The sequence below is a fragment of the Anabas testudineus genome, chromosome 7 (assembly GCF_900324465.2).
Source record: "Anabas testudineus chromosome 7, fAnaTes1.2, whole genome shotgun sequence".
Lineage (NCBI taxonomy): Eukaryota > Metazoa > Chordata > Actinopteri > Anabantiformes > Anabantidae > Anabas > Anabas testudineus.
The window spans coordinates 16,817,672-16,829,638 of NC_046616.1; the positions used below are offsets into that span (position 1 = coordinate 16,817,672).

At 38.7% G+C, this 11,967-nt stretch overlaps 2 protein-coding genes across 3 annotated transcripts; one reads left to right on the top strand and one right to left on the bottom strand.

The window, feature by feature from the left end:
• Positions 1 to 412: 412 nt before the first annotated feature.
• LOC113166847 (cytosolic sulfotransferase 1-like) lies at positions 413 to 4,653 on the bottom strand. 2 transcript variants are annotated; one of them, XM_026367024.1, is made up of 9 exons: positions 4,510 to 4,646; positions 4,105 to 4,176; positions 3,888 to 4,016; positions 3,560 to 3,660; positions 3,051 to 3,177; positions 2,880 to 2,977; positions 2,610 to 2,784; positions 2,398 to 2,517; positions 413 to 979 (listed from the first exon to the last, which is right to left on the bottom strand). In XM_026367024.1, exons 3-9 carry the CDS (start codon positions 3,964 to 3,966, stop codon positions 702 to 704), a joined length of 978 nt encoding a protein of 325 aa, XP_026222809.1. In that variant the 5' UTR covers positions 3,967 to 4,016; positions 4,105 to 4,176; positions 4,510 to 4,646; the 3' UTR covers positions 413 to 701. The 2 variants fall into 2 exon arrangements, with proteins under 2 accessions (XP_026222809.1, XP_026222807.1); XM_026367022.1 differs by having other exon boundaries at positions 415 to 979; positions 4,105 to 4,243; positions 4,510 to 4,653.
• Positions 4,654 to 5,247: 594 nt separating this feature from the next.
• wdr46 (WD repeat domain 46) lies at positions 5,248 to 11,943 on the top strand. The gene is made up of 14 exons (XM_026367020.1): positions 5,248 to 5,995; positions 6,134 to 6,286; positions 6,500 to 6,580; positions 6,663 to 6,775; positions 6,863 to 6,950; positions 7,462 to 7,523; positions 7,695 to 7,799; positions 7,911 to 8,061; positions 8,481 to 8,716; positions 9,371 to 9,524; positions 10,172 to 10,319; positions 10,520 to 10,710; positions 10,837 to 10,950; positions 11,049 to 11,943. Exons 1-14 carry the CDS (start codon positions 5,939 to 5,941, stop codon positions 11,166 to 11,168), a joined length of 1,773 nt encoding a protein of 590 aa, XP_026222805.1. The 5' UTR covers positions 5,248 to 5,938; the 3' UTR covers positions 11,169 to 11,943.
• The last annotated feature ends 24 nt before the right edge of the window (positions 11,944 to 11,967 follow it).

The window sequence follows — 11,967 nt, forward strand, 5'->3', positions numbered from 1 at the left end:
TTACATTGTAATAGATTACAAATCTCCACATTATTGGTAATGGACTAAGAGGGAATGACACAAATGATCAGTCAATCAGTGTGTGGTTTCCTCAGTGGTCCATCCATCTATAACATCATCAGATTAGTACTGGACTTATTGGATTGTAGTGAAAGAATTGAAGATGAGGCTTATATATTATTACTAGATTTTTGTAAAGCTTTTGACTTCTTAAAATTGGTATAATGGTTGGGCTTTGGTTGGTTCTTCTATGGACTGTAATTCCCTAAGTAATAAAATCTATCTATGTAGAGAATCTTTACAATTGAAGATTAATACTGACTGTCTTATTATTATTACTTTTTATGGAAGACAGGAAGTTGGAATATTATTTAAAAATGTAATAATACTGGGTAAATACTTGCACAAATGTAAATATCTAAAAGTCACCCCACATTTCACAATATTTATAAAACATCTCTCTTCTTAGATTCCTTGAAATGTATTCGATCCTAGAATGCTATATATCTCTGAGATTGTTCAGTACAAATCAGTATCTGGAATCTGGAATAGCTTTTTTTAAAAGGAAGGAATTTCATTACGTCAGGCACAAACATCTGCTTGAACTCATATAAACTTCTTGGAATGTGAGTCAGGACAGACGTGCCTCTAGACTACTACATCAGTGGTTAACAGAGGCACCAAACTACATGAGGTAATTTTTATGGTGAGTTTTTGAACTGATTGACAATTGTCTCACAAAGTTCAGCACAAAGTGGTGAGTTAAGACCCATAAAGACTAAGCCTGAGCTAAATGCTCCTTTCCTGACACCCTCAGCTACAATTAACCTGCTTATTTTGGAATCATCCAGAGTGGTGTTGATTGAATTTGTATGAAGGTACACAGTTGATTGGTGACATTTTACCTTGTTATTTTGTGCAATGCAGTGTTGGCTTGCCTTCCTCATGTGACAATAGGAATGAAGGTAAATATTAAAACCTAAAATGATTAAAAGGAAAAGCAACAAATCCTGTAAAAACTATAAAATAGTTGGCATCTCTGTATGAGCTATGTCACTGTTCAAATTATCTGACATGAATTTTCCTTATAAATGATTCTATTAATCGTTTCATTAATTTGATTAGTTAATTATTCTGCCTAATAAGTCTGTCCACCTTCCTCCCTTACGCTTGAACATGGTTCGTTAAGGACAAGTTGTGACCAGCACAGAAGTCCAATAACCTCTCTGGAGCATATCGGTGAGGACATTCCTCCTTGTCACTGTTGTTGCCCATGTGGGTGTTGAAATGCCCCAATAGATCAACTGAGTCCCCAATCAGAACAGCTTCCAGTACCTCTCCAGGGAGCCAAAGAAAGCTGGGTACTCAGTGCTGCTATTTGGCCTGTAGGCACAAACAACTGTGAGACCTATTCCCTACCTGAAGATGCAGGGAGAGCCTAAGGTGCACGTGTAAGTTAGCCGGATAATCCCTAGCCAGTACTACTTGACTAACCACACAAGCTCAGGCTCCCCTACACCCCTCTAATCTGGGTGACGTAGCAGTCCTTGATCTTACGCTACACTTCATAAAGGTTTGTGACGTGCTCTTAGTTTGGCTCATCACCTAAGATCTGTTTGCCTTGAGAGACCCTAATAGGGGCTTTAAGTCCCCAGCAACATAGCTCCTAGGGTCATTCGGGCACAAAAAACCCTCCACCACTATAAGATGGCAGTTCAAGGAGGGACTGAAATCTTTATCTATAAAATAACTAGTAACTAAAGCTCTAATAGTATAAAATATGCGAAAGCAATAGAAATACTTAAGCAGCCATAAGAGTTCTACAAGTATCTAACAATCTTATTTGTAATATAAGTAGTAACTGAAATCCATCTAATGTTATCTGTTCCTAATTTATGCTACTCTAATGGCAACAGCAGCATTTTACACTGTTATGTGCCTTATGCTAAGTTCGGCTGTGGACGCTATGTTGGCAAGTGTGACATTAACAGAAATTATGTCAATCCAATATCTATCAACATAGATATTTGAGAATGTTTGACATCCCAAGAAACTGATACAAATTAATCCTTAATATAAAATATAAAAAAATGTATAGCAATAAATAGCACTGAATCACATTAATGATTTGAAAGCATCAATAAAGATGGTGTAGTCACACAGGTGTAACATTTATTTATTAATAATATGTTATTAATTGATGTTAAGAACAGGATATTGGGTTAATAATATTTAAGGACTATTTGGTTGACTGCATTATTCACTTTTGTGTTGTCTATACACACATTTTGTGCTCAATAATAGTATGTAGTTTACCACCTTAAATCTGCTTAAAACATTTGTGGCAATATGCTTGATTTCTACAGTGCACGTGTTGTCAGTTGAAGATTTAAACACCTTTTTTGCAAATCTCAGTGCGAAACTGTAGTGTGGGGTCCCTCATTTTCTTCCTGTAGTCTTCATCAAACTGTTCACTCTGGGCCACAGTGAAATGGTTTTTCCAGTCACCAACCTTCCCTGCAGAAAATCAGTCAGGTGTGTTAGATTATTACAGAAAGTCTTTTACTTATATGATGTATTATTATATAATATTGAACTGCTAACATTACCTTTTCTCATGAAAGGAGAAATTTTGAAGTCCATAACTGGGAGCGTAGAATAGTTGGCCATGCCGTTCTTTTTCATATTGTCGAACTGCACTTCACCTGTTATTTGTTTCTTCTCCTCTGCTGAAGGAGACAAACCAAGAAAGCTGCAGAGTTTGTCTATTTCCCGTCCAGTATCCTGCAACAACAAGTTAGAAATCATCAGTTAATTATTACCAGCTAGAGAAGAGCTTTGCAAAAGTAGAAAAGGAAGAGAACCACTACAACAACTACCTCGACTAGATCTTCGAAGAACATGTAATGGAGTTTTGAATACGTCTGCTTCTTCTTCCACCATCCGTTCACATGGTCATACCAGGGTCCAAACACCACTGAAGACATGACAGTATCTCAGTGTTGTGGAGAAAATCTGAAAACAACTCATTACTGTTGTTTCATACGTACTCTTTCCCTCCATGAATTTCTGGAAGTAGCTGCTCCAGTCTCCAGGATCTGGTTGAATCCTGTTCATACGTTCAAAGTGGAAGTAAGACACCATGTTGTCTTTTGCATTGCGAGCTACATAGACCATCTAGACAATAAAAGAAAACACTGAAATGATTAGACCAAATTCATATGAAACATCTTTTCATATGTTGATGACGAAAAGCATATGAAGAAAACAAAATAGAAAGTAACAGCAGTTAATTCTCTCTCACAATCTCGGATGTTTTCTGACATCCCCCCCTTTGGGTGTTACAAATGTCGCTGAGAGGGCCAGAATTAGTCATTTCTTGGCCATCTCTCCTTCTTGGCTTTGCAGCAATATTGTTGATGTCAGAACTCTAGAGCCTAGAGACACTCTAGAGAGTGTATTTATTGACTATATAATTTAGTCACTGATTTAAAACACAGAATTGTCCACTCTCTTCTTCTTGTGATTAGACACTGAAAAAACATGCAGGCTACTTTACCCGGCAGTTTTGTTCCCAAAAGGACTTTGGCACAAACTGGACTGGAAAATGAGTCTTAATCAGTCGAGGAGAGGTAGAGAGCCCCTCCACCAGATCTGTTCCTATATAAAGAGAGGATAACCAAAATGTAATGAAATAAGCATATTAAATGGCTGAAGGGTACAGTGGTGAATGTGATGTCTTTTTAGAGATATGACCCTAATAAAAGCCATATAAACCTGCTAGATACAAATAATAAAGTTTAGTAAAGTCAAGCAAGTGATAGAAAATCAAGTTAAATAAGATGTGGTGTTTGTATGTTCAAGACATGTATGTTAGCGTGTTCAACCTGAAATCACAGGTGGGGCAAAGATTTCCAAGAAAGGCACTCTTTCATAGATAGGGATGGATGTCTGACGCTCTGGCATTGTCTGACCAAAATACAGCAGGTCAAGGATGTAGGAGACCCATGTGGTTCCTGAAAAGAGGGAAATAAGCTGATCCCACCTCCACATCCTGATAGACAGCTGTGAAATCACGGTGACGGTGCATGTTTTTGTACTGACCTGCTTTAGGGTATGTTGCAATAAGTATATCATCTGGCCTGGCCTGAAAGTTTTGGACAGTCTCCCAGTTGTCTGTGAAATAGTGAACCATTGAGACTCCATGGAAATCAATCAGCTCTGGTCGAGAAGCTGAATTAATCTTTAAAAAATAAAAATCATACAACTATCACAGTGTGGAAGGAAACAAACTATGGCAGTTTAATCGGGGGGGTAATGTTAGGAAAACTGTCTTAAACAGGAGGAGAGAGTTTAAACTGTTCAAATGGGGAAAAAACTGAAAATACATTTGCTTCAGCCTGCACAGATCTGTTCTTATTGTTTCCGCATTCGCGTGCAGCTTAAAAAGAATCAAAGTAATGCACGGTGAAGCTTTCATAAAACAAAGCTGAACTAATGTGCACTCACCTTGTCGGGATCCACTGACATAGCTGCTGTTGTTGGTTCCTTTTCTTTTGACGTGTGTCTGCAAAAGGCACACAGTTTTCCTGCTCCTCTATCTTTTGTTGTGTAACACCGCCTCGATGGCTCCGTCCCAAATGGAGAGAAAGTGCAGAGAGGAAAAACAAATTGAATAGAAAACAAAAAGTTTGATAACTGCCACTAGATGGCGCCACAGCCGTGCCACAAAGACACTGACAGGTTATTACTATCCACCGGTAACTGTAATAACAGGAGTGTCTGATTCGCAATGGGAAAAGTAATATACGAGGGCAAAATATCTCTTTATGTTTTTATGCTAAATCTGGTGCAGATAAAATCCTGTCACAAAGGCAGATTTGCAGATACAATTAATTGCACAAATGTGTCAAAAGGAATTTATATAATAATAATCGCCAGAAATATGTTTCACAGGACAAATCTACAACCTAATTAAAGATTTACAAATGTATAAAGACGACTTTCTGTGTACTGTTCTCGCACAGATGTACAGATCACCTGGCAGACGCATCGCACTTGCGTGTCTTCGTTTATTTCCCCCCTCTCAGATCCACAAATGTCTGCTGAAAGGACCTACCCACCTCCACACAGTCTACATATTCACTAACAATTGTCAAAAACTGGTGAAAACTGCAACTTTCTCTGCACTTAAATCTTAAAAAAACAAAACACGCAAACTTGCACTTATACTACTACTACTAATAATAATAATAAAAAAAAAACATGCCATGTAATTCCTGGATTCATTAAAGCAGAGGTTTATCATTAATACATGTTTTGTTCTTCAAAGTTCAACCACATTACATTTAAGGAATAGCTTGAGAATATGCATAAATACATTTAAATATGTCCTGATCACTTAAAATGTACATGCTTTCCACAGTGTCACTAAGAGTTTTTACCTGGACGGCAACTTCCCTATAAGAAATCAGGTCCACCATGTAAAGTACTCAAAACTCTGTATTTTCTACTAGTGACAGGTTGAAGGTGAACAATAACCTACATCACCAACCACAGTATGTGAAACTGCAGATCTTTTCTCTATGTTGTCAGTGAGATCGCTGCAAGTACAAAGAGAACAATGAGTTGATGCCCAGGTGAAATCTGAACGTTCAGGGAGTGGGCACAGAGACTAAATACCTGTGTGGATCCTTAAACAGCAACATCACTGCCCTGCACACATGAAGGGTTCAATCCTTCATATCATCATTATGGTTGTAATCTGTATTTATTAATTATTTGAGTAGTATTGCACCTGGTATTTGTAACCATTAAGTTAATTTAGCTCTTTTGCTATTGCAATTGGATTTTATAAAAACAAGCTCACGTAAAACCAGAAGTGACCTAATCGCGTCGCATGTGACGTCACAGGAAGTGAAAAACGTATACAATAAACATGGCGTCTCCCGGCGAGGCCACGGTGCAGGAAACACACGTGGGGAAAAGGAAAAAGGTAATTAAGGATAATTTATTAAGACACCCGCGATGTACCCGCGTTTTATTTTTGGTATAACCAGCTAAAATATGTTAGCACATGATTTAAAACTGACAGGCACAATGTTAAAGTCATCGATTCTCCTCTGTGATACAGAATCCAGCTCGGTATTGGCAGGAGCCACGGGGCGAGGGGAAAGACGGACAAACGACTGGACAGGCTCCGCATAAGAAGGAGGAAAAAACACAGGAAACAAGGAAAAGAAAGCAAGACGAGCAGCAAAATGATGGAAAGAAATTCATCTCAGGGGTGAGAGCATGAAAGCGATGGTTGCAATACAGAGCGGTGGGAAATGTGCAGTACTGTGCGGGTGTTTGGGGAAAAATAACCCCAAGTACGTCTCAGTTAACTTTAAGTGTAGTGAATTTAAAAAATAATGTGTGGAATTACATTTTACATCTGCCATTAGGGGAGTCTAAAGTTAAACAAATGACATTTTTTGTATTTTCTCTACTCCCTCAGAAGTCAGACCCTTTCCCTGGACCTGCTCCTATTCCAGAAGACAGAGTGCAGAAGTTCAAGAGGAAAGAAAAGACTAAAAAGGTAAGAATTGTTATTTTAATTTCTGTTACAAGTAATAAGCTATTGCTGCCTTTATCTTTATATCTTTATTTGTCTGTCCTAGCCTCCTCGCAAACATTACAAGCTGAGAGACATGATAACTCGCTCCGAGGAAGCTTCAGAAATGGCCCAGAAACAAGCTGCCCGGTTTGACCTCCTTCTCCCAGAGGATGCGGGGTAATTTCTTCTAAACATTGCCTGGAAAACTATCACTGTAAGCCATGATGTAACCTTTGGTTGTGACGTGTTTCCCTCTGTTCTCAGGTTTCTAGAGGGAGATGAAGCGGAAGACACATGTACCATCTCACAGGAAGATATTGCAGATGCTGTGGATATAACATCTGGAGCCAAGGTAGGACACTGACAGCACACTAGTGTAGAATGGGAGATTCGAATTCTCATAATTTTATGGGCTGGATAGTAAAGTGGTAATATCACCACCCTCTGCGCAGGAGACAGGGGTTCAAATCCTGGCTGTGGCCTACCTTCAGTAGGGGTCCTTAGGAAAGACCTTCTTGTGCTTACACTTCTTTACGTCGCTTTCGATAAAAGCGACGTAAAGGCGTACAGGGCAAAGGCAGTGTCCAAATGACTAAATGTAAATGTGATATAAGTGTATGTTTATCATTTATATTGGCATCTTGTTTTAGGTTAAATGTTTTAAATGATTAGAAAATGATTTACATAAAAAATAAGGATGGTCATTTTTTGTCAACTGTAGAAATTTTTGTCTGATGCATATTTGAGTCACTGGACTGATCTTTGCTGGGTGCATATTTAGTAGCCACAGTAATAAATGGTACTTTTGTGGTCATAAGGTTGTGTTAAATTACTTTCTTTTTGCTCTCAATCTTCCTCCTCAGTATTTTAATCTGAAACTGTCTCAATTTGGACCATATCGAGTGGATTACAGCAAGACCGGACGGTCAGTGTCTCACACTGTGCTCACATGTAGTGTATGTGTATCACTGTTAACATCACCAATAAAATGTACACCATGAACAAAAGCTTTTAACACATCACATTATAATTTGATCCATCATTGATATACAAATAAAGTTAGATTTTTTGCTGTGTGTTGCTCTCTTCACTTCAGTCACATGCTGCTTGGTGGGAGGAGAGGCCACGTCGCTTGTGTAGACTGGCAGTGCAAACAACTGATGTGCGAGATAAACGTGATGGAGTCTGTCAACGATGTAAAGTAAGTCAAGCAAAGGGATGCCGTACTGCACCATACAATGTACAGAGCTTAATGATTGCACTCATGCTTCACTTACCAGTTATTTTGAACATCTACTTTGTCTTTATTTAGGTGGCTCCACAGTGAGACCATGTATGCTGTGGCTCAGAAGAAGTGGCTGTACATCTATGATTCCAATGGAATAGAGCTTCACTGCATCCGCAAGTTCAATGACGTCCTGCGTATGCAGTTTCTCCCCTACCACTTTTTGCTGGCTACAGCGGTAGGTTGATTAAAGTCATTATTAAAACTGTTTTAAACACATTACTACAATAACACAATTTGTTCTTCTGACAGTTTTATTTTTTATGTATTCAACCAGATAACATGCAGACAAAGTTATATTTGTTAACATTTAGGTGAAATTTAACTATTAAAATACTGCGATGCCATGTAACCTGTTAGAGGTTATTACTGTCATACTTTATACTGAAGAACACTTAACATACCGATTCTTTTAATTTAATTTAATTGAAAAACAAAGGTCACTGGAAAGGCTGTATTCAAAGAACCCCTTTTTTGTGGGTGGGATTTAAAACACTTTTTTCTGTCTTTGTTCTGAACTTCTTCTTGTGCACTCCACAGTGTAAAAACTGTTTTTAAAAAATGAAGCAAACATGTTGACCTGTTCTTGCTCATCAGAGTGCTACAGGTTTTCTGCAGTACCTGGATGTGTCTGTGGGAAAGGAGGTAGCAGCCATTTGCACCAAGACTGGCCGGCTTGATGTAATGTGCCAGAACCCTCAAAATGCCATCATCCACCTGGGACACCCCAATGGCACAGTCACCCTCTGGTCACCCAACCAGAAAGAAGCTCTTGTGAAGATGCTCTGTCACCAGGGCGGTGTGCGATCCGTCACTGTAGACAAGACGGGGACGTGAGTCACTTTAAAACTCTACACTAATGTAGAACAACATGAATAATACATTTCTTCCAGACCTTTGTAGACTTGTAGAAAGGTAGAACAGTGAGCATGTTGACAGAAGAAATTCATTTATGATGGGCAGATTTATCATCTGGCTAAAGAGGCCATATTATGCATAATTTCCTGTTTTCTATCTGTAATCTTTATTACGTTACTGTTGACAGACGTAAGCCTGGTAGCATATAGACAGTAACAGCTAACACAGGGGGAGTCTGTGAAAACAGTAAGCTGGAGCTGTTTCTGTCTCTAAAAATCAAAGAGGTGTGTTTTAAAAAATTTCACTTTTAAAAAGAAAATTTTGTGAAAATACTTTCTGTTTAACATATCGAGCATTCTCCAAACAAACAACTACTCATGACCAGAGTGGTGGAAAAAACTTTACTGCTTACAGTTTATGGACTGCTGGCTTTAATTTGTACCATGCAGCATAAAATAGAAGTAGTTTAAAAAAAATCCAGAAGGTCTTGCAACAGCGTATACAAAACAGACCAACACCAAATAGCTTAATATGGAACAGAACAGTTTCTGTGAAGACCTGGGAACTGCAGTTCCCAGTGGTCCACTAGAGGGCAGTCTGTTATGTGTTATGTGTTTTTCTCTTGGCAGATACATGGTGACATCTGGCATGGACAAAAAAATGAAAGTATATGACATTAGAGCTTTCAAGCCTCTCAAGTCCTACTTCCTCCCTGCTGGAGCTTCCTGTTTATCACTGAGCCAGAGGGGACTTCTGTCTGCAGCCACAGGGGATATCGTTCAGGTCATTATCACCTCCACACTGGATGAGTATTTGGATTGGATTGAAATTTACCATCAGCAGCAACACATTGTTGTTTAGATGGGGAAGTGTAAACTACAGACGCATGATATTGGGTAAAAACAGAGTTTGCCTAAATTTGAAAAAATATGGAAAATGTTTTTAATGTTGTAATATTTCTGGACAGTGGCACTTCTTCTACAAGTAGTAAAACAGTCAGACAGGAAGTGAGTGTTAAAACAGAACAGTGACTTCTGTTTGCCATGTGTTAATGGATTGGTTTAATTTCATTTCATAGGAGTGGGGACTCATAAGTAATTACCAATGCACTTCTTTCATACATTTATTTTAGTTTATCACATCTTATTCTTATTTAATTTGACATATTTATTTTACACAGTTACTTACTTGAAGCAGGTTTTTGGGCCAATTCCAATAAAAATGTGCATGTGTCCATCTCCCCCACCCAAAGTCTTGTTCACAATTGTGTATTTATTTACAGCTGCTAAAATGTACTAAATTTACTGTACTACTGTGTGCTTTAAATTGCCCCTTGAGGACAAATATGTTTTGAATTGAACTAAAACTACTGCTAACTGCTTGAATATCACCTTATACTGTATGTTTCTGTAATGACCGTCTCCCTGCAGGTCTACAGGGATGTGTGGAGCACTCCAGTGTCTAAGCCCTACATGGCTCACAGAGTTCAGGGAACAGTTTGGGGGATGCACTTCTGTCCTTTTGAGGATGTCCTTGGGGTTGGCCACGGACAGGGTTTCACCAGCATGCTTGTGCCAGGTGTGGCTTGGTTTCACTTTACACCTAATTATTTAAAAGTAGTACATGAACAATGAGGGAACAGCAAAGATTTGGGCTAAGATATCCATGACTATATTAGCTATTCCATCACTAAACTTAATATATGGGCTCTCAGTGCTTTTTTCATGTACTACGTTTTATTTGCATTATTTCAAAATCTTCCCCAATTACATTCTCAGGTGCGGGTGAGCCTAACTTTGATGGTCTGGATGCGAATCCATTCCGCAGTGCGAAACAGAGGCAGGAGTGGGAGGTCAAAGCCCTTTTGGAGAAGATCCAGCCAGAGCTCATCAGCCTGGACTCCAACGAGCTGGGAAAAGTTGACCACAGCACCTTTGAGCAAAGGCACCAAGACAGGGTCCAAGCTCTGGTCAGTGTCAGGAAGTATTGGAAGTTGCACACATTTTCTTTTAATTTACACATCTGTTTGGACTTACTGATAAGGATTCTCAGTGAGGTATTATTAACAGACTTCTTTTTAAATAATTCTTCTCAGGGCTATGACCCACTTGCCAAAGAAAAATTTATTCCCAAATTTAAGAAAAAGGGTCGTAGTTCTGCTGGAGCTGTTGAAAGACGCAAAAAACAGGTGGCTCATGAGGACCAGAGGGTGAGTAATCCATAATATTAGTGGCCGTTTGATTAAATCACATTATGATGTTTCTGCTGTAGTGCATGGCTTATGTTTTTCACAATTTTATTCTCCAGGATGAAATCAGGGAAACTGTGGAGGACAAAATGAAGAGAGAAAAAGAGAGGAAGCAGAGGGAGAATAAGAAAGCAGCATTATCTGGGCAGACATCTGCTCTGGACCGTTTCAAAAGATAGAAGAGGAAGAGACTTTGTGCAGCCAAAACCCTAATGACATTCTGTGGGACTGACCTTTGAACTTAATATAGAGGACAGATCTTTCTCTTTGTGGCAGCAAAGCATGATCTGCAGAAAGCTTTTTAGGTCGCCTGCTAATGAGGACTGCAATAGATAACATAATGTGTAATCAATGATGAGTGCAGTTGCATGACAGCTCGATTCTAATTTGAGGTGCTGTGGTTAGCCACAATAGAGAAGCTCTGAACAGGGGTCAGACGCAGTATGTGTTTTGTATTTTTTTTTTTTTTTTTCCTCTACTGAGAAACATTTTTTCACTCATTTTGTCCTTAGCTGAGCTGATTATAATGTTCTATACATATGTTAAATAAAAAACATAATACAAACCCAGAGACGTCGCACCTGAATATAAACCGCATGAATACTCCTGTGTTTGTTTTTGTTTTGATACACCAATGGACAGTTGCCGTTGGACAGGCACATGCATGATGATGGTACTACTTGGGGTTTAGTGCCTTGTCCAAGGACATGTCGATGTGGCTTTTAAACAGAATTACATTTCTGGCTCTACTGACACTAATAATCATGGCTGGATAGTGTAGTAAGTTGTAAGTCGAACCTCACTAGTAAGTCGCTTTGCCAAATGACTTAATGTAAATGTAAAAGGAATTCTGTAATTAACTGAAAAGAAAAGACCAATAATTCAGAAAATGGTAAAATATACTTCGAAGTACTCATTGTGTTAAACTGAGAGATGCTAAATCACTAATAGCATTTAGTTTAGCAAGTTAGTTTAGTT